Raw genomic sequence first — 23640 nt, 5'->3', positions numbered from 1 at the left:
CCGGAAGCGTCGCTGAAGCTCCAGAGGGGGTTGCATCGTCTGGAAGCGTCGCTGAAGCTCCAGAAGGAGTTGCGTCGGCCGGAAGCGTCGCTGAAACTCAAGAGGGGGTTGCATCGGCCGGAAGCATCGCTGAAGCTCCAGAGGGGGTTGCGTCGTCCGGAAGCGTCGCTGAAGCTCCAGAGGGGGTTGCATCATCCGTAAGCGTCGCTGAAGCTCCAGAGGGGGTTGCGTCGTCCGGAAGCATCGCTGAAGCTCCAGAGGGGGTTGCGTCGGCCGGAAGCGTCGCTGAAACTCAAGAGGGGGTTGCGTCGTCCGGAAGCATCGCTGAAGCTCTAGAGGGGGTTGCGTCGTCCGTAAGCGTCGCTGAAGCTCCAGAGGTGGTTGCGTCGTCCGTAAGCGTCGCTGAAGCTCCATAGGGGGTTGCGTCGTCCGGAAGCATCGCTGAAGCTCCAAAAGGGGTTGCGTCGGCCGGAAGCGTCGCTGAAACTCTAGAAGGGGTTGCGTCGGCCGAAAGCGTCGCTGAAACTCCAGAGGAGGTTGCATGGGCCGGAAGACTCTTGCTTAAACATCAGAGGTGAAGCAAGTGGGAGTTGATGTTGAGTTGCTCAAAGATTCACTGAGTGATGTTGTAGCGGATACTCATGAAACTCCTGAGACTCTTGCTGAGAAACCAGAGGTGAAGCAAGTAGATGTTGAGGTTGAGTTGCTCAAATATTCACAGAGTGATGTTGTAGCGGATACTCATGAAACTCCTGAGACTCTTGCTGAGAAACCAGAGGTGAAGCAAGTGGGAGTTGAGGTTGAGTTGCTAAAAGATTCACATAGTGATGTTGTAGCAGATACTCAAGAAACTCCTGAGACTCATGCTGTTGGCGAGGAACCCGGTCTATCATTCAAAACACAGAAGGCGATACCATTTCACTCGGAGGTTAGTTGAAGATGGTGATGTGTTTTGAGAAGATAGAGGGTGCAAAGAATCCAGCAAACATGTTGACAAAATGTGTTGATGTTGGAATATTGAGGTTGTGCAAAACCTCAATTGGTATGGTGCAGTGAAGATGCTCATGGTCGTTTGAGAGTGAAATTCTTGGTTGACTAGATCAGTCTCCAAGTGGGAGAATTGTTAGGCTATGGAGCCTGATACTTATTTATAGCTTGGTCAACGGTTATATCCGGTAAAGCTATATTTGGTAAAGCTATATATAGTAAAGCTATATATGGTAAAGCTATATCCGGTAAAGCTATATATGGTAAATAGCTATATATAGTAGATGGCTAAATCTGGTAAAGCTATATATAGTAAACTAAACCATATATATATCTGGTCTGGTAAAGCTTTGATGTACTTTTCTATTCTCTGTACTCTCTCTTGTTGTACATACCTGAAGTCATCAATACAAAATCCTTTTAGCCAGAGTTCTCCTTGCAACTTTCTCTATCCCATTCTTTGTGTTCATTTAGATCGAGCGTGTGCGTTGTTGTGCGATCCTAACGACTGGTATCAGAGCTAACGACTGATATCGATCCTAACAGATTATATAAGACCAAAGAGGAAGCAAAATCACAAATCTGGAGATGATGATGATTCTATAAATTCAACAGAAGACATTGGGGATGCTCTAATCCTCAGCGTAGATAGTCTAGAAATTTCGTGAAGGTGTATCTTGCCGACAACAAAGATTTGAAGATTGAAGAAAAAGAGGATGTCTGCATAAAAACTCCGGCTGGAAATCAGTGAACATTAAAGGATGTCAGATATATGTACAACACAGGTTATGTAACAGAGTTTAGGAAGAGTTCGTGAAGGATGTCAGATATATGTACAACACAGGTTATGTAACAGAGTTTAGGAAGAGTTCGTGAAAGATTGTGAAGGGTGCTATGGTGGTAGCACATGCCATAAAATCTGGAACCTTATACACCACTGCAGAGGGTAAGAACATGGCTGTTGTTGCTGAGAGTGCTTCAAATTCAAGTCTATGACACAATAGACTTGGACATATGAGCGTTAAAGGAATGAAGACGCTGGCTGCAAAAAAGAGTTTCGGAAGGTCGGAAATTTGTTGGTGTAACGACCCAACTTATCATATAAGTAGCGGTCAGGGCCGTTACAAAAGATAATGAGATTTATTTGGAACATGATGAAAATCATGCCGAATTTTATTAGAAATCATGTGCAGAGGTAAAAAATAAAAACAATGCGGCCTAAAGCTATTTAAAACAAAGAGGAAATTTAAAATCAAAAGAAAGTCTGATGTGACCGCCTAGTTCCCCCAAACTAGGCATCCACGACATAGTTTAAATTAATAACAAAAGTGCGGAAACATCTCTCCCATAAAATGAGACTACAAAAAAAACATAAAAATCCTTGAATCGCACCGTGACTGACTTTGGCATCCTACTCGTCACCTTCGTGCCACAGCTTCGCCTGAAAATCATTTAAAAAAAACAGGGTGAGTATAAAAATACTCAGTAAGGAACTCCCCTATTGGGGTCAACATATGAATCGTCACAAGGCGATCAACCAAAACACGCATCACGTGATTAATGCCACCACAACATCAACGCCACTTTTACTCCAGTGGTTATTCCTAGTTGGTTACCCAAAACACACAGCGTGTAACCATTACCACAAGGATCTCACCTCCTTATTTCCTCTAATTGACTATCCATTGCTGGTTACCCGAAACACACAGCGTGTAACCCTTACTGGATACACGTTTTCTAGAATCACCCCAAAGGTGACTATTGGTGGCTAGTTACCCGAAACACACAACGTGTAAATATTACCACATACCCCTTAACCATGGCTACCTACAAGCACAATATGCTGGCAATCGACACCTATTCGGACTAAACAACCTAACCATATTACACAACAATCAGATTACACAACAATCCGATTACACAACCATTCGATTACACAACCATCCGATTACACCAAAATCCGATTACACAACAATCCAATTACACCATAATCTGATTACACAACCATCCGATTACACCAAAATCCGATTACACAACAATCTGATTACACCTATCCAGACTACACAACCTAACCATATTACACCACAAACAGATTACCCAACCATCAGGTTACATAACAATCAGATTATACGATAATCAGGTTACAAACAATTACACACAACGATCAGATTATACTCAGCATTCAGATTATTACACAGAACACAGCCATTGAACGATTTTGTTCGACCCATTTTCAAAAAAACCAAAACGTTTATTTTCAATAGGTGTGCCCCTTAACCAAAACGTTTATATAGTATGTGGCTTGAGTATTTTGAGAAATACTCAATAAGTGACCTCCCTATCGAGGTCAAATGCAAACACACATAGTTACATGCACGAGACCTATGATAATAGCCTACGTTCCTACGACGGCTTTCCTAATGGACAACTTGGATGTGTAATTACTTTCCCTACACACAGTACACACGTGCGATGGACCCACCAGTCGGTTCACATATCTTTTGGGCCCTTTTCTGGTCGAGCGAGCATTCTCTGGGAGATACTGATGTCGAACACTCGTTAGGAGTAGCAACTGTCACATCAGTACTATGTAAGTCGGGGTTGTTTTTCATGTTGGTTTGTCATTTCACATGACAATCAAAGCATATAATTCATGTCTCATATCATCCATATCATAACGTTTTCCATGCTTTTAAACATATCATTCCATAACGTGCACATATCATATCATGTATCATAACAATCATAATAACAATCTCTCTCATATCAACCATATCATAACGTTTTCCATGCTTTTAAACATATCATTCCATAACGTGCACATATCATATCATGTATCATAACAATCATAATAACAATCTCGCGCATGTCAGCAACATAACATATTATAACGCAATATATCATAAAGCATATCAGTTCATCAAACAGAGCATAACAATCGCATCACATAACATTCACGTGATATTTCATAACTATCTACATATATGGCCTAAGACACGTGCGAAACCACGGGGATGTGTCATCATACAACACACAATTTATAACCAACGATATTAGGGTTACTTACTTGGTTGGCCTTTGCTAGCATTCTCCCTAATTTAATTACGTTAGTTCCCACCCCTCGAAAGCGCTCCAAGCTATCGTCAGTTTTCATTTCCTATTAGGTTGCTCATCGTCTTTTGTTAGTATTTCACAATTTTAATATAATCTCAATTTAAATTTGTGAAGTGCAGCATTATAATGATCTAAATGACCTTATTTAGGGTCGAATTAAGTTTGGGAGGATCTAAACGGTGGAAATAAGGCTAAAATATGAATACCGAGCCGAATATCCGAGAAACTAAGTTGTGGAACCGCCACGTGTGCAGGTTGTTTTCAAGTCAAGGTGTGGGTCGCATGCGGGCACTTGGTTCACGGGTTGTGGTTCACGAGTTATGGGCTGCTGCAGACCAGTTTAGGTTTTGGCCCAAGGCATTAGTGTATTGGGCCGAAACGTGGGCCGTGGATAGAGGCGTGCGCGTAGGCTGGTTGCAGCTGCAGGGTGGCAGTCTGGTCTTGGTTTTGGGCCGAAATGGGTTAGGCCTCGGTAATGTGGTATAGGCACATTTGGATACTCGATTCGGATCTGACCTGAAGTGCTAAGATATGATTCAAAGTATTCAAAATGAAGATATAATTTAGAGTAGTTGAGATATGATTCAAAGTATTCAAACTACCAAGATGTTAGGAGATTGTTAGTAGATTTGAATTTATCTATATTTCCATAATTTACTATTTCTAGGTAGTGTATAAGCCTATAAATATTGGAATGGTGTAACTTTAAGCATTGAGTCAGAAAACAATAATAAAGCACGGCAGCTTTGATCTATTTCTATCTATTTCAACATCCCTTTTCATAACAAATTTGGTATCAAAGCCAAGTTCCTGTCAACGAGGGTGAGTGATTACTTTTTTTTCACAAAACAAAAATGACAGTAGCTTGTTTTTCTTCCTCTGCACCGCTGTTACCAATCTTTAATGGTGAGAAATATGAGTGGTGGAGCATTAAGATGAAGATCTTGCTTGGATCGCAGGAGTTATGGGACTTGGTGGAGCACGGGTTTGTTGATGTATTAGAATCCACAATAGAAGAAAATGAGAGACTAAGAGAAACCAAGAAAAACGATGCCAAGGCTCTATTCATTATTTAGCAAGCAGTTCATGAAAGTATTTTTTCACGAATTGCAATAGCAACCACATCAAAGCAAGCATGGTCAATTCTACAAAAGAAATTTCTAGGAGATTCATAGGTCATAACAGTGAAATTGCAATCTCTAAGACGTGATTTTGAAACTCTGCTCATGACGAATGACAAATCAATTGCTGACTTTTTGTCAAGAGCAATGACAATAGTCAGTCAGATGCGTACCTATGGAGAGAAAATTTCAGATAAACAATTATTGCAAAGGTGTTGAGAAGCTTAACTCCAAAGTTTAACCATGTGGTGGTTGCCATAGAAGAAGCTAAGGATCTATTAATACTCTCCGTTGATGAACTGATGGGCTCGCTTCAGGTTCATGAGGCAAGAATCAATAGATCATCAAAAAGGAAGGAAGAAAAGACACTACAAGTGAAGGAGACATTATGGCATCTCAGATATGGACATCTTCATATGAAGGGCCTGAAAATACTTAGGGATAAAGATATGGTTTTTGTTTTACCAAGAAATGATACAACTAATTTATGGGAAGGAAGGATGCATTTATGTGAAGGATGCATTTATGGGAAGCAGACTAGGAAGTCCTTTCCGGTTGGAAAAACTAAAAGAGCTTTACATTATCTAGAAGTAATTCATACTGATTTATGTGGGCCAATGCAAACAAAGTCCTTGGGTGGGAGTATATACTTTTTACTATTCATTGATGACTATATTCGCATGAGCTGGGTTTACTTCCCACAACATAAGTCAGAAACTTTTCAGAAGTTCCAGATTTTTAAAGCTATGGTGGAGAACCGAAGTGATTGTCACATTAAAGTTCTTCGCACATACAGAGGTGGCGAGTTCATATCTAAAGAGTTCAATGTGTTTTGTAAAGAAGAGGGCATCCAAAGGGAGTTAACAGCTCCCTACGCTCCAGAACAAAACGGAATTGCTAAACGAAAAAATCGAACTATTGTGGATATGGCAAGAAGTATGTTACAAGCAAGGAGACTTCTAATCCAATTTTGGGCAGAAGCTGTAACAACATCTATTTATCTATTAAATCTCTCACTAACAAAGGCTGTTATGAATCGAACTTCTTATGAAGCATGACATGGAAGGAAACCATCTGTAAGTCATTTACGAGTCTTTGGTTGTGTTGCTTATGCTTTGAAACATCCTCAAACTCGTCAAAAGCTTGATGAAAAAACTAAAAAATACATTTTCATTGGCTATTGTACTTGATCAAAGACATATAAATTATACAACCCCCTTAGTGAAAAGATTTTAGTTAGAAGGGATGTAATATTTAATGAAAACGTGAGTTGGGATTGGAGTAAAGAACATGAGCAGCAAAAGATTACAGTTGAAGTTTCTCCAAATGAAGAGACAAGGCTCAACTCCAGTGCATCTCCTAGTGCCTCCACTACACCACAAAATGTGTCAAATTCATCATCTTTAGCATCACTAAACAACAATTCTTCTCTTGAAGAACTTTTGGATGTGACACCTCCAAGGAAGTATAAATCTTTAGCTGACATATATGCATCATGTCAATTTGCTCTTATTGTTTCAAACCCTATGAATGATGAAGAAGCAACTGAAGAAGAAGAATGGAAGAAAGCCATGGTAGTAGAGATGCAATCCATTGAGAAAAATGGAACCTAGGATATGGTTGACTTACCAAACGAAAAGTTTTATGGAGATTTACAAGAAAAGATCTATGTAACACAACCAGAGGGATTCATAAAAGAAGACAAAGAAACAAAGGTATACAAGCTAAGACGACATTATACAGGTTAAAGCAAACATACTTACGAAGGCTTTGTCAAAAGAAAAGCTCTGTACTTGGCATCTGTAACTTTGAATCAAGGGAGAGTGTTGAGATATGATTCAAAGTATTCAAAATGGAGATAAGATGTAAAGTAGTTGAGATATGATTCAAAGTATTCAAACTACCAAGATTGTTAGTAGATTTGAATTTATCTAGATTTCCATAATTTACTGTTTCTGTTTCTGGTTAGTGTATAAGCCTATAAAGATTGGAATTGTGTAATTCTTTAACCATTGAGTTAGAAAACTAGAATAAAGCACGGTAGCTTTGATCTATACTTATTCTTTCAATATCCCATTCCCAACATGAAGCCCATAGACTTCATCTTCTCCACTCGGTTCACACGATTCTCCAATGAAATTTCTCTCTTTTGTAATGTCGTTCTGACATTCGTTTCTCGTTGTTTTTCCTCGATTCTTCGTCGCTTCTTCTTCCTCTTCACCTCTCATGTAATTTTATTGATGGCCAACCAATTCGAAACTTGAATTCTCTTTTCCAACGATAAATCACATTGTCAAGGCATGAAAGCTTACCTTCTTCGTGTGTACAGTTCTTGGTGATTCCTTTCGTGGCTTGGGTAGGTTGTTTCGCTGTCGAATCTATGGGTTCTATCTCACCAGAGCGTTTTCTGATCTATCCCTCTCTCTCTCTCATTTTCTTTTTTTGTCTTTCCTCCTTGCAGAGTGTTTGAAGTGTGGCCGAGAGGATTTAAAAGTGTTTGGAGGAGCATGGGCATAGGGGAGGCGTGTCGTGTGGTCTTCGAACGATGGAATTTTTGCAATGCGCCAGCGTTTTCAGATTTTATTTTCATATGTTACATTATATACCTTTAAAAAGAACTTTCATCCTCGAAAGTCTCGAATTCTTGCCTTGGCGCAGGGTGTTTTTCTTTTATTTCATCCTCCCACTCCCACGTAGCTTCCTCGGTTTGGTGGTTCCGCCACCCTAACGAAGTCAATATTCCTATTACGTAACGATTTCACCTCTCAAGCAAGAATTTGAACTTGCTTTTCTTCAAACTTAAGTCTTCTTTCAAATCAAGAGGTTTATAATCTATCACATGCATAGAGTTCGTGATATATTTTCTTAGCATGGATACGTCGAATACGTCGTGTACACACGAGAGCGAGGGTGGTAAAGCTAACTTATACGCCACCAGACCTATTTGTTCTAGGATTTTGAAGGGTCCAATAAAACGGGGGGTTAGCTTGCCCTTACATCAAAACCTTAGGACAATCTTCACAGGTACTACTTTTGGGAACACCATGTCCCCTAGCTCGAATTATAGGTTTCTACCCTTACATCTGCATAGCTCTTTTGTCTGCGCTTAGCCTCGTTTGTAATGTAGACCAGTTCTCATTCACCTACTTCGTCTCAACACAATGAGAATCTACACTGTTTTTCATATAACGCTTCGAATGCTGTCATCTCAATAGTTGCTTGGAAGTTGTTGTTGTACGAGAATTCCATCAGATTTAGTTTGGTGTCCCAACATCCCGTGAATTCCATAATGCATGCTCGTAGCATGACTCCTAGAATTTGGTTCAATCGCTCCGTTTGACCATCCATTTGTGGGTGGAAGGTATTGATGAGGTCGGATATAGCTTTACCGGATATAGCCGTTGACCAAGCTATAAATACAGGGAGTAGACTTCATAACTCAACAATTCTCCCACTTGGAGACTGATCCTACACCATACCAATTAGGGGTTTGCATAACCTTAATTTTCCAACATCAACACATTTTGTCAACATGTCTGCTATATTCTTTGCACCCTCTATCTTCTCCAAACCATATCGCCTTCTTCCACTAACCTGCGAGTGAAATGGTACCGTCTTCTAATGTGTTTTGTCCTTGAATGATAGACTGGGTTTTTCACCAACTGTATGGCACTCTGACTATCTGTATAAAGGATCTTCTTGCACTGCTTCCGGCCTAATTCTTCTAGATAGTCTGTCATCCATATCATCTCCTTTCCAGCTTCAGCTATGGCCACGTACTCAGCTTCAGTAGATGAAAGAGCAACGCATTTCTGAAGCTTAGACATCCAACTCACTGCTGTTCCATCTATAGTGTAGATATACCCAGATGTGCTCTTGCTGGAGTCTACATCTCCACTCAGATCAGCATCCACAAAACCTTGCAGAACTACTTTGCCATTGCCATAACAAAGTGTAGTATTGGATGTACCTCTCAGATATCTTAGAAGCCACTTCACAGCTTCCCAATGTTCCTTCCCTGGATTTGCCATGTACTTGCTAACAACTCCCACTGCATGTGTTATGTCAGGTCTAGTGCAGACCATAGCATACATCAAACTCCCAACTGCAGAAGCGTACGGAACTGATGCCATGTGCTCACGTTCCTCAACTGTCTTGGGAGATTGCCCCTTTGACAATTTAATATGATTTGCCAAGGGGGTAGTCCTGGGTTTAGCGTTATTCATCTTGAATTTGGACAACACCTTCTCAATGTACTGCTCTTGGGATAGATTTAATGTGCCAGCAGATCTATCTCGAGAAATCCTCATCCCAAGGATCTGCTTCGCTGCACCTAAATCTTTCATCTCAAATACTGAAGACAAGCTTGCCTTCAGGTGGTTTATCTCCCTCATACTTGATCCAGCAATTAGTATATCATCCACATACAGGAGTAGAAACACATAAGAATCAGTGTATTTCTTGAGGTAGCAACACTGATCCTTTTCACTTCTGTGGAAACCACTCTTGCTCATGAAGGAGTCAAACTTCTTGTACCATTGTCTCGGTGCTTGTTTCAGTCCATACAAGCTCTTATTGAGCTTACACACCATGTGCTCCTTGCTTGGAGCTGCAAATCCTTCGGGTTGTTGCATATAGATCTCCTCGTCTAGATCTCCATGTAAAAATGCCGTTTTTACATCCATTTGCTCAAGGTGCAAATTCTCCGATGCAACAATACTCAGTAGAATTCGGATAGTAGTTAATTTCACAACTGGAGAAAAGATCTCAGCATAATCAATGCCTTTTCTTTGTGAATATCCTTTAACTACTAACCGAGCCTTAAACCTCCTTCTGCCATCTGGTTCAACCTTGATTTTGAACACCCATTTGTTCAACAGAGCTCTCTTTCCTGTAGGCAACTCAGTCAGCACCCACGTATTATTCCTTTCAAGTGAGCTCATCTCATCATCCATGGCTTGCTCCCACTTAGTTGAATCTTCCACTTGTAGGGCCTCATCAAAGGACTCTGGTTCTCCTTCGTCAGTCAGCAACAGATAATGTAATGAGGTTGAATATCTATCTGGTGCTCTGGTAGTTCTGGATGATCTTCTCAACACCTGCTCAGGTGCAACTTGCTCCACGTCTGGTTCTTCAGCAATAGGATCAGCCACGTCTGGTTCTTCAGCAATAGGATCAGGAGTTTCTTGAGCTTCTGTTGTACCATCACTGTGTGAATTTTCTTGCCACTCAAATTCAACTCCCACTTGCTTCGTAGTCTCAGAGTTTATCTTCTCTCTGTCCTTGTACATGACATTTTCATCAAAGGTCACATCACAGTGTCTTAGGATCTTCATATTTTTCTCATCCCAAAACCTATACCCGAACATGTCAGAGCCATAGCCTATGAAGTAGCATTTCACAGCCTTAGCATCAAGCTTATCTCTCTTCTCTGGATCAACATGAACATACGCAGTACAGCCAAAGGTTCTCAAGTGAGAGTACTTGAGTTCTTTTCCTGTCCATACTTCTTCGGGCAATTTGAACTTCAAGGGTACTGACGGCCCTCTATTAATCAAATATGCTGCTGTGTTCACAGCATCAGCCCAGAATGCCTTTGGCAATCCAGAATGAATCCTCATGCTTCTTGCTCGCTCATTCAAGGTTCTGTTCATCCTTTCTGCAATACCATTTTGTCTTGCCTTACCGGGAATTGTTCTTATTAATCTAATTCCCTCAGCTGCACAAAATGTTATAAACTCTGATTTGTTGTACTCTCCTCCATTGTCAGACCTCAGGCATTTGATCTTCAAGCCGGTCTGATTTTCAACTTCAGCTTTCCACTTCTTGAAGGTGGTAAACACATCTGACTTATGTTTCAGAAAGTAAACCCATACCTTCCTGCTGAAGTCATCGATGAAGGTGACGTAGTACCTTGATCCACCAAGTGATGAAACTGGAGATGGTCCCCAGACGTCTGTATGGACCATTTCCAACCGCACTTTCTTCGGTTCTCTGGCAGCCTTTGTGAAACTAACTCGTTTCTGTTTGCCCATAACGCAGCTCTCACAAAGACCCATATCAACAGATTTTAAGCCTTCTAAAGCTCCTTTCGCAGTGAGCATCTTCATTCCTTTGACGCTCATATGTCCAAGTCTATTGTGCCATAGACTTGAATTGGAAGCACTCTCAGCAGCAGCAGTCATGTTTATACACTCTGCAGTAGTGTATAAGGTTCCAGATTTTGTGCCACGCGCAACAACCATGGCGCCCTTCACAATCTTCCAGGAACTCTTTCCAAACTCTGCTGCATAGCCTGTGCTATCCAACTGACCAATAGAGATCAGGTTCTTCTTGAGACCAGGAATGTATCTGACATCTTGTAATGTCCATTGATTTCCTGCTGGAGTTTGTATGGAGACATCTCCCTTTCCTTCAATCTCCAAGGTTTTATTGTCGGCAAGATACACCTTCCCGAAATTTCCTGATTTGAAATTTCGAAACAATTCCTTACTTGGAGACGAATGGAACGATGCACCTGAATCCAAAATCCAGGATTCAGCTGGGCTATCCACACTAAGGATTAAAACGTCCTCAGCATCTTCTGTTGTGTATATAGAATCATCATCATCTTCAGATTTATGATTCTGCTTCTTCTTTAGCTTTGTACAATCTGTCCGAAAGTGTCCTTTTCCCCCACAGCTCCAACACGTTACGTTGGGTTTGTTTGGAGATTTTCCCCGGTTCTTTGATTTTGAACGCCCATGTTTGTTTGAGCTCTTTGATTTGCTTCTTCCCCTTCGATCAACACTGAGAGCATTGCCTGATGAATCTCCAGTTTCCCGTTTGCGAATACTTTCGCTGAGAACTACATCTCGAATTTCATCAAACTTCAGTTTATCAGATCCTCGGGAACTGCTGATTGCGGCAACAACAGTATCCCATGACTCGGGTAAGGATGACATCAAAATCAACGCTTTAATTTCATCTTCGAAATTAATTTCCACCGAACCCAGTTGACTTATGATCATATTGAATTCATTTATATGATCCGCAACACGTCCACCTTCAGACATCTGTAGATTGAACAATCTACGCATCAAATACACCTTGTTCATAGCCGACGGTTTTTCATACATATTTGACAGCGCCTTCATCAGATCTGACGTTGTCTTCTCCTTGATGATGTTAAACGCCACGTTTCTGGATAGCGTCAACCGGATCATCCCTAAGGCTTGTCGATCCTTGAGCTTCCACTGTTCCGTGGTCATGGTATCCGGCTTCACCCCCAACAGAGGTTCGTGAAGATCTTTCTGGTACAGATAATCTTCAATCTGCATCTTCCAGAAACCGAAATCGGATCCATCGAACTTCTCAATTCCAATCTTTGAACTTTCCATCTTCACAGATCGTGGTGAATTTTGCCTTGCTCTGATACCAGTTGTTAGGATCGATACCAGTTGTTAGGATCGCACAACAACGCACACGCTCGATCTAGATGAACACAAAGAACAGGATAGAGAAAATTGCAAGGAGAACTCTAGCTAAAAGAATTTTTATTGATGACTTAGGGTATGTACAACAAGAGAGAGTACAGAGAATAGAGAGTACATTTCCAAAGCTTTACTTGACAGGATATATATATGGTTCAGTCTACTAAATATAGCTTTACCAGATTTAACCATCTACTATATATAGCTATTTACCATATATAGATTTACCAGATATAGCTTTACCATATTTGGCTTTACCAAATATAGCTTTACCGGATATAGCAGTTGACCAAGCTATAAATACAGGGAGTAGACTCCATAACTCAACATCTATCACATGCATAGAGTTCGTGATATATTTTCTTAGCATGGATACGTCGAATACGTCGTGTACACACGAGAGCGAGGGTGGTAAAGCTAACTTATACGCCACCAGACCTATTTGTTCTAGGATTTTGAAGGGTCCAATAAAACGGGGGGTTAGCTTGCCCTTACATCAAAACCTTAGGACAATCTTCACAGGTACAACTTTTGGGAACACCATGTCCCCTAGCTCGAATTATAGGTTTCTACCCTTACATTTGCATAGCTCTTTTGTCTGCGCTTAGCCTCGCTTGTAATGTAGACCAGTTCTCATTCACCTACTTCGTCTCAGCACAATGAGAATCTACACTGTTTTTCATATAACGCTTCGAACGGTGTCATCTCAATAGTTTCTTGGAAGTTGTTGTTGTATGAGAATTCCATCAGATTTAGTTTGGTGTCCCAACATCCCGTGAATTCCATAATGCATGCTCATAGCATGACTTCTAGAATTTGGTTCAATCGCTCCGATTGACCATCCATTTGTGGGTGGAAGGTATTGATGAGGTTGAGGTCGGAACTCAACGCTTACTAAAGTCTATGCCAAAACGTCGACTTAAAGAATGGATCCCGATCCAACACTATCGACACTGGAACATGCAATCTCACAATTTCTTTTCCATACAATTGAGCTCAGTTGTCTTTACAGGGTGGTACTGTCAGAAACCACTCATACAACTAAGAGAGGAACCAACTTACTCATCTTATTCAACTTGTTACACAGTACATATATAGACAGAATAGCCACACATTAATAACGGCTAATGACTTCCCTTAACCGCTAATAACTTCCCTTAATCGCTAAACTTCCCTTATCCGCTAAACTTCCCTTAACCGCTAAACTTCCTTTAATTGCTAAACTTCCCTTAATTGACATAATTTGACATACAAACAGTAAATACAAATGAGCTAATAACTTCCCTTAATCGCTAAACTTCCCTTATCCGCTAAACTTCCCTTAACCGCTAAACTTCCCTTAACCGCTAAACTTCCTTTAATTGCTAAACTTCCCTTAATTGACATAATTTGACATACAAACAGTAAATACAAATGAATTACGGTTAATACAAGATTAAATAAACTAACAAATCATCCCCTTAATCTTGTATTTTGATCTTCATATTCTTATATTCTTCAAACCAATTCTTTCAGTAAACGTCCTAACCATATTCCTTGACAAGTAACGGACGTCGCCGCAATATACTCTGCTTCACAAGATGAAAGCTGCCGCCATTATCGCCACCTTTCTTCTTCTCTGTCTTTGTTTCAATGGGCAACTGCTTTTCATCGACAGTTTTAATTACCTGTTCTACTTGTCCGGCCAATGGCTTTTCCTCAATAGGTTTAATTACCTGTTCTACTAGTCCGGCTAACTACTGTTCCACGACAGGTTTAGTTCCCTGTGCTACTTCAATTGCACTGCCAGAAACAATGGCCTCCTTCTCCTTCTCCTTCTCTGCTTTCGTCTCTCCGGCGACCTGTTTTTCAATAGCACCACAATTGTTTCCGTCCTCCTTTTCCTACCTCTCACCATCACAGGTGACCTCCTTCTCTTTTATCTCCTCTGCTTTCGCTACCTCCGTTGCCACATTCTGGACTTCCGCCACAACGTCATCTCTCTTCTCCTCGTATTCAAACTTCATAGTTCCAACGATTTTCTCGCCATCGCTCTTCTTCTCTTCTTGCTTCTCTGTTTTTTACTCTGATTCAATCTTCACAGAGCCATCGATTTTCTCCTCATCGATCCTCTTCTCTGTTTTTTTCACAGATGCAGCCTTCACATCTCCACGTCCTTTTATCTCTACAAGTGATCCATCTCCGAACTTCACCATGCCGGTCATTGACTCGTTCAATTCCGAGAACCAACTTTGACAACCAGTCATATGATTGCTGGCTCCCAGATCTAGGAACCAAGTGTTGTTTTTCTTCTCAATTTTTTCCGGGACAACCTTCTCTTCATAAAGAGCCATCTCCGTCAACTCTGGTGAACCGAAAGTTCACACTTCACAAACTTGTACGGTAAGTAAGGCTGGCTCATCCTCATCACTTTGCATCACAGCCAAGTGCGCCTGATCCTCCCATTTCTTCGATCTACAGTCGGATGCATAATGGCCAATCTTTTGACAATTATAACACTTCACCTTCCGACATTCTGAGGCATAGTGGTCTAGGCCTTGACAATTGTAGCATCTTACCTTGCTCTTATCAGCCTTCTTCTCTTGATGAAACAAGTCGTTTCCACATCCATGACCTCTCCCTCTCCAGCGACCACTGCGACCTCGCCCTCGGCTATGGCCTCCATTGTCGCTACGTTCTTTTGCTTTCCATTCTCCTTGAGTCAATAAGACATGCTCAGCGTTCTCTTTGTTGCCACCGATCCGTTCCTCGTATGCTTTAAGACGGCCGATGACTTCCTCCATGGTCATCACCTTTAAATCGGTAAATTGCTCTATTGCCGATGCGATACGAAGAAACTTAGGAGGTACTGAGCGGAGAAATTTTTTCACCAAGTATACCTCTTCAAACTTATCTCCAAAAGTACGTATTTTATTAACAACTCCTGTCAACCTTGCTGCATAATCATCAATAGTCTCGGACTCCTTCATATTCATAATTTCAAACTCAATCTTCAGAGTTTGGATCTTTGCCTCCTTTACACGTTCAGCACCGACATGGATAGTTTTTAACGTCTGCATGCTTCTTTTGCTATCACTTTCTCTGCTAACAAAAACAACATCTCCTCAGGGATTGCTTGATAGATAGTTGCTAAGGCCATTTGATCCTTTCTTTCATCAAGATTATCCAGAGACTCAGTTGATTCGATTGCGTCCCACACCCCTTGAGCACGCAAATAGACCTTCATCTTCATAGCCCATGCTAAGTAGTTGGTTCTCGATAACGTCGGGTATTGGAGTGATACCAGACCTTCCTTTGTTGTAGACTTTGATGACATGATCTTTGGCATGTAACTTGGCTCTAATATCAAATGTCAGAAACCACTCATACAACTAAGAGAGGAACCAACTTACTCCTCTTATTTAACTTGTTACACAGTACATATATAGACAGAATAGCTACACAATAATAACGGCTAATAACTTTCCTTAACCGCTAAACTTCCTTTAACCGCTAAACTTCCCTTAACTGACATAATTTGACATACAAATAGTAAATACAAATGAATTACAGTTAATACAAGATTAAATAAACTAACCGGTACTCGATATTGAGTAGAAACAAAATATTCTATACTCCTAGAGATGGGCTCCACCAACCTAACAATTAAATTTGGACAATAATTATGAAATTATTTTCTAACAGTCTCTTTAAGTCTTAAGCTTCCGACTTTTGGAACACTTAATTCATTTCCACAATTACCCCTGCAAAGTAGTATAAAATCCAACTTCTCCCACACCCAAACATCACACCACCCCAACAAAGCAACAATTTTCCATACCAAATCTCTCAAAACCATGGCAGAAGAAGAGCAAGGCCATCATCACCACCACCTTCACCTTCACCACCACAAAGAAGGAGAAGAGTACTCTGGCGGCAACGTCGACTACGAGAAAGAAAAGAAGCACCACAAGCATCTTGAACACCTCGGCGAGCTCGGTGCCACCGCCGCTAGTGCCTATTCTCTGGTAGTTAATCAAATTCTCTTCTAATCAAATAAAAGTACAGTTAACCTCTGTTGTTCTCGTTGTTGCAGCATGAGAAGCACGAGGCGAAGAAAGACAGCGAGCATAGCCATGGGCACAAGATCAAGGAGGAAGTTGCAGCGGCCGTGGCGGTCGGAGCCGGTGGGTTTGTGCTCCACGAGCATCACGAGAAGAAGGAAGCAAAGAGAGAAGAGAAAGAGGCTCATCATGGCAAGGACCATCACCACCATCTTTTTTGAGACTTTGGCTTGAATCTGTGTGGAGTTGTTTGTGTGTGTATGTGTTTTGGCTTTGTTTGTGATGTTTGGGTTTGAAGAGCTAAATATGGCAAGTTGTTTGTAAAATAAATTGGAGATGCTTTATTACGTAATAAAATTTGTCTTTCATGTTCTTGTCCATTTTTTTTTTTTTTCCCCTTCTTGAACGATCAAACCGCGTTTTCTTTTTTAATTTGGAAAATTTTGTTAAAACATTACGTAATAAATTTGAGACGCATGGTTGGAAAAGAAAATGGCGGGCAGAGATGTGTGCATTCTAGTCGGAGGAACGGATCTATGAAGAGAGAGAAAGGGTTTGAAATTCTAGAAACGGGTCAAGAAGACGAAGTCCGTGGATTGAGTTTCGGGTTGGATCCGGTTCGGGTGATCCAAAATCAAGTTAAATTATGCGACGGCTCAGAATCCCATTTGCCTGCAGAGCTTAAGGATAGCCAACGGCCCAAGACACGCTACCCCATTTGACCTAGTTACCAACACGACCCAAAACCCATGCACTATCCCCGAGACCCGCACCCGCTAACTCGAGTTTGACAGCTACGTTTCGCGCACGTGTAGTGCGAGTGTTAGCTAAACTCCAGCCACGACTCAGTCGTCAGCTCGATCCCGTACCCTCGGCTCGTACTCGGCTGGGCTGACTTGTTGACTTAGATGGCTCGGTATACAATTCTTATTTCCTACGTTTTTCGGCACTAGAAAGTTATATTTTTATTTTATTAGAGGCATTTCGGGTCAACCAGACTTCTATCAAGCCTAATTAAAGTATTTTTTTTTTAGCTAAAAGTTGGAAATCTTCAATACTCTTAACTAAACTAAGTTTGTTGATAATATCTTATTAGTAGGTCATGGGTGAGTACAGGTTAGATTGGACATTGAACGACCGCCTCTGACCGACTTTAAAATATTTAGGGACTCGAGCCAATGCCAAACAGGTAAGTAGTTCACTTATTGGTTGGTTGAAAAAATTATATGATATGTGATGACGCATGGCCCATACAACACAAGATCTAATAGCGATTTGGCGAGTAAATCTTAGATTTTGTAAGATCAAACCCGTTCCATGACCTAGGGTGGAATTTGATAGTGGAACAAGTGGATTTTTTCCACAAAATAATTAACAACTCCAAATTTAGACTGAATCTAGAGATTTCAAAGTCCGTGAATGGTTAAAATGGATTAAGAGCTTCACTTAAGTTATAAGCCATTCATTCTTAGTTTGAAGCTCTCCATTGTCATATTAAATTGAAAGCTAAACTCAAACTACTCCCTAGACCATCATATTAAGATTAGCTACTAAGTTTCCTTTAAAACTTCGAGGGCTAAAAATCTTCGAACTTTGGAGGCCACTTTAGAGTAAGGAAAAGTTAGTTCGATTGAGGCTCACATAAAAATTCGTCCAAAAGATCTATATCATTCAAATTCTGTGAGTCCAAAGAGCAAGATTGTAGACGAAGACATGATCTCTCGACAAAGAAAATTTGGAGAAAGTCATTTATGAGTAAGTTTTTCAACAAATTAGGAAAATTCAAAATATAGTCTCTAAAATCAATGTCGTTTCTTAAATCCTAATCTTTTAACTTCATGATTAAAGAGAATTTTCTTTTTCATAAAGTTGATGAGAGCTAAAGAGGTGTAAGACGCTTTACCTAATAAGGAGTAATTCTACACAAAAGTTGACCCAAAATACATAGCCTTTGACCCTTGAATTGGAGCACCACACACAAATTCGTTACTTGAGGCTTATTTCATTAGGTTAAGGGAAAGGAAAGAAGGGTTTTTGCTTAAGGGATCGAGGGCTAATAAGCTCGAGAAGTGCCTCAGCCAATAGAGAAAAATATGGTTAAGCACGGGCGACGAAGCTAACTTCCACTGAGTTTTCTCTGGTGTATAACTTTGTCTACCATGCATGAGCGCCCACGAAACAAGTCCCTAGCCCTTCCTTGCAATGTCCTCTATAAGTTTGTAGAAGAAATCAAGGAGAAATAACTACTATACTAGGCTGTGGAATACAATTTACAAAGGTAGGAAGCCAAAGTTTCAACATTTTCCCTTAGATTTTGAGGTTGAAGACCATGATGTAGTGAGTTCAATTGAACCAACCACGTCACGCAAACTAGATCACCTTAATTTTTTGTGATTCAATTGAACCAACCTACCAAACTGGTTCTCACACCATTTCTTTTTTATCCTTAAAATTAACTCCCTACAGTAGACTGACATTTTGTTTAGAAATTATAAGGCATTAAATTATCTCAATAAATAGCGTCGGTGACATTTGAAATTTTAATGGATGAATTAATATCATACAATAAAGATGTATGCAAAGTTTGATAGACATCGAGACATGTTTAAGACTTAAATCAAGGATATGAGTAAAATGACGAAAATACTCCTACTACATCAAAATGTTAATTCATGACCTAAATTATCTCCGAATGACTTGAAATTTTATGAGTGCTAATTATAAGGACATTAATCATTGGGCATGATTTCAAAATAATTGAAATGTGTTTAGGGTGCAAACTAAGATTTGAGTAGAAAATGACGAAAATATTCGTAAGGTCTAACTTAAGTGAATACAAGACCTTAAACCCGAATGTTCTTGAAACTTCATACGACCTTAACATATGACATTATACATATAATTATGATATGTTGACATGATTATGACCTATATACTAATGTTAAGGCTTATGAACCTGTCTTTATGATGGGCCCTTGAAGCTAGGCGAATGAACTTATAAACCTAAGATTTCTTGGATCATGAACAGAGTCAAGCCAAGTAAGCTAGTTCCAGAACCGTGCACAACCCAAGCCCTAAACTTATCCTGACACCGAGACACTTAAGTATTTCTCTATCCAAACCCACCTTATGCTCTAGGATATCTTGGTATATGCATCATGATTATATTAATTCCGCATCTAGGTGGGATACCTACTCAAAAACTTTGTAGGATGTCATGATCTAGCAGTGAATGCAAAGATTGTTAGAGCCGACAAAGGCCAAATTGGAATCTAAATTCTGATTTGAGTCCGATCATGTATTCTATTAACTTGTTGTGAGGGATGCAAGGGATTTAAGGATAGTTATGAGCCAAATCAAGAGTTTGAATCCTAGTCAAAATCCGATTCAGGGGGTCTGTCGAGGGAGTTATTGACCAAATTCCAGTTCTAAATTTGGATCCACATTTCGATCATAAGTTTTCGTTCAGATTCATGTTATTTATCAATCATGTGGCCAAGTAGGCCTTCCAAAGGGAGTACCATAGAACTATGCACTAGACCAACCAACCACTTAAGACCCATGGCTCACAACCAAAGTTCCACAAAACATAAATCATATTAATATCTTACCATCCATAAGGAAGACGAATAAGAGTCTACAAATAGGTTACTTACTCGATTTTATACTCACTTTAATTCTTACATATTTTTTTAGGTAGTAACTAGAAGTTGGTCGAGGACAGGAACAAATTTAGAGCAGATGCCGTAGAGAAATAAACCAATAACCCAAAGTCTATGTCAATTTTATGAGCTATTTTGAATCTCTTCCCCTTATTGTATTTAAACTTAAACTTTATTTTGGATGAGGTAAATAATTACCATATTTTTACACCGTTGAATCAATCCCTCTTACAATTCGTACTCCAAATCGAGTCATAATAGTATCACCCCACAATAGTTACTATTCCTTCGAGAGATAGATCCATAGTGAAGGATAATGGTGAAACTCGAACAATCACAACAGAAAGAAGCAATAATATCGTGACGAGGAAACATAAGTTGATCAAAAATTGAGATTGAGAATCAAACTATCTAAATCAAAACCATGATCGAGAGAAAAACTTATACTAATTTTGTAGACACTAAGGTTGGAGATGAAGAATGACGAACAAAATCTATTAATAAAGGTACGATGATCTAAGCACAAGGCTACCATTGAAGATAGTGCTAGGACGAGTGCTCGAGTCAGACGTAAATTTTGTAGCTAATGACGCAGACAAAGCCAATTTCAAAGCCGAAGATACATACATACACATATATATATATAAAAGGGGATTTCTGAATTAATCAGTTTCATCTAACATTGGTCAACAAAATTAGAGAGATGTTATTCTTCAAAGGGAAAAGTAGTTGACACACGGCACTAAACATTGAAGATTGAGATAAGCCATCCTGTTGGGATCTCGATCATATTGCCATAAATGGGAAGTTAGTTTGGGTTAAAACATCGGTGGAAATTGGAAAGATAAGCATCTTTGATTTTAATGCCTCTCATAATAAACAGTTCAAAAGTTGCTTTCCAACAAATGTTTTATTTTGTTTATAAAAATAATGGACCAAATTTTATATAAATAATCTTTTTTTTGTTTGTTAAATTTACTCATCTTGGGGAATGGTTCATAAAAACTTAATAAAATAGGCTAGTCCTAACCTCGGGGTTATTCTCTGTGGTGCCAACTACAACCTTCGGAATATTTCTCTTAAGAGCCATAATCTTACTATAAATTTGAATTACGACTCATTTTGACATGTCAATCAATCGAGAAAGTGGAAATAGTAATCCAACACAATCTTAAGCTCCTAGAGGAACTATCTGTTAAAGACTTACTACAATTCAAGTTTAAATTTAGAGCCACAAAGGATGTACAATTCTCTATCTAGACCACTCTATCGGACCTAAAAATCGACTACTCTTATACTAGACTATTAGGATTTGAATTTATAGGTTTTGAATCACATATTGTGATTGGACTGACACGGAAAATATGGTAAATTATTGCATAATTTTAAAATAAACAACACTAGATTTAAAAGACACATTAAAAAACGGTTATAAAATCAAGTGTTGCTTTAAAGTTTATTATAAAACGGGATCAGGGAATGTGATACAAATTAAAGGACCACAACCCATAAACAAAAGATTAAAGTCCCGAGACGACCCGCCTTTATGAACGCATAGCTCCCAAAGTTGTCCCACCCCGATCAATAGTCAACGATCATCTAAAAAAGAATAGTAGAATCTAGTGAGTATAAACATACTAATAAACAAACTACTTGTATGCTCTAATTGCACTCTTGACTACTTGTATGTTCTAATAGACTCAATTCAACCTCCATTATATTTATTATAAATTGACTCGAGTGAAGAAGGACCATTTGGAGCTGTAGTGAGGAGTTACCACGCTTGTCAATCATGGCCATGAGTTCTTTTAGTGGGCATTTGAAAGGTAGTGGGCAGTTACTTGTCAATCATAGCCATTGTAATAGTCATTGCCCTAACTTCTTTTAATGGACATGTGAAGAGTTAAAGATTTCTTTGATAGGGTATGATATATGTGATAAATTGATATTTATGATATTGTGAGATCCCACGTCGATTGGGGAGGAAAACGAAATACCCTTTATAAGACGCGTTTTAAAAATCTTGAGGGGAAGCCTGAAGGGAAAGCCCAAAAAAGACAATATCTCCAATCGGTGGGCTTGGGTTGCTACAGTTGGTATCAAAGCTCTAGGTTATAGATTTTGTAGACTAGCCTACGAGGTACGCTTGGCATGTTCCATGGTCCCACCATTGATGTCTCGTTAGTGTCAGGTATGTCATACATAAAATAAGAAAAAGAGATGTCATTGAGTGCGTATGTTTTTACTACTTGTCCATTATAAAATGTAATCCATGAATGAAAATGACATCATTAACTATATTATGGTTGACTTAATTCTATTTTTATTATAATGTAGAATATATTATGATTTACCTTGCATGGAATGTGAATGTAAATTAATATATTGATGATGCTTAGATTTAGCACAATTGGTAATGTGAATGGGAAGCTATAGTTTAGTAAGCCACTGAATGCTAGTATATGCATGCAAATAATTTTGATAAGGAAGGTTGGATGTTTTAGTTAAATGTCTCGAAGATAGTTAAAATATGCAACATTATGACTATAGAGATGGAAAAGAATGTACCAACATATACTAACAAGTAGTTTCAAATAAAAATGACCAAAGAAGCTTGATAAACGACAATATTTTATAATTTAGTGTCGAGAGAAAATTTCGTCAATATGAATTATGTAAATATGAAATTAAAGTATTGGTATGAAAAAAAAAATGAAGAGGACAATATAATTCAAGAAATTGATTAAATATTGATCTAGTTGATGGAAGGAAGCATGTCGAAGAAAAAAGAGAAAGTTGAAATTAAGTTGTGTTAAGTATTTAAGCTTTCCCAACCTTAGTGTCTACTTGAATATTGATTTCAATGAAATGTCTGAGCCACAAACCTACTACATGAATTCTCTTGCTCATGAAATTTTAGGAAAATACTCAATATGACATGATAAGGTTCGGTATGAAATTTGGTGACTATTAGATTATGATAAAGTGGCTAAATCAGGGTAGGCATAAAATTTTGAAGTACCAATACGTGAAACACGTTGTGTATGGCTGAGAGGGATAGGGGTAGGCTAACCTATACGCAATGGGTCCGATTCGCTCCAAAATTTTGAAGGGTCATATAAAGCGCAGACTCAATTTGCCTTTGCATCCGAACCTCAGGACGCCCTTCATTGGGGCCACCTTCAGGAATACCATGTTGCCCACTTCAAACTTCAGGTCTCTTCGTCTCGAGTCTACACAA

General features: G+C 39.4%; 1 protein-coding gene across 1 annotated transcript; it reads left to right on the top strand.

Annotated features, from left to right (window-relative positions):
* Positions 1–16462: 16462 nt before the first annotated feature.
* Positions 16463–17114, top strand: LOC111778905 (abscisic stress-ripening protein 2-like). Its single transcript, XM_023658908.1, has 2 exons — positions 16463–16701; positions 16770–17114. The coding sequence occupies exons 1-2, from the start codon at positions 16531–16533 to the stop codon at positions 16956–16958; spliced, it is 360 nt and encodes a 119-aa protein (XP_023514676.1). The 5' UTR covers positions 16463–16530; the 3' UTR covers positions 16959–17114.
* Positions 17115–23640: the final 6526 nt, after the last annotated feature.

Source organism: Cucurbita pepo, chromosome LG17, assembly GCF_002806865.2.
Source record: "Cucurbita pepo subsp. pepo cultivar mu-cu-16 chromosome LG17, ASM280686v2, whole genome shotgun sequence".
NCBI lineage: Eukaryota > Viridiplantae > Streptophyta > Magnoliopsida > Cucurbitales > Cucurbitaceae > Cucurbita > Cucurbita pepo.
Note: the sequence above shows the minus strand (reverse complement) of the source record. Positions and strands in the feature narration are given on the sequence as shown.

Coding starts and splice junctions, on each gene's coding strand:
- LOC111778905 (XM_023658908.1), top strand. CDS start 16,531: ATGGCAGAAGAAGAGCAAGGCCATCATCACCACCACCTTCACCTTCAC. Junction 16,702..16,769: donor CCGCTAGTGCCTATTCTCTG/GTAGTTAATCAA, acceptor TCGTTGTTGCAG/CATGAGAAGCACGAGGCGAA.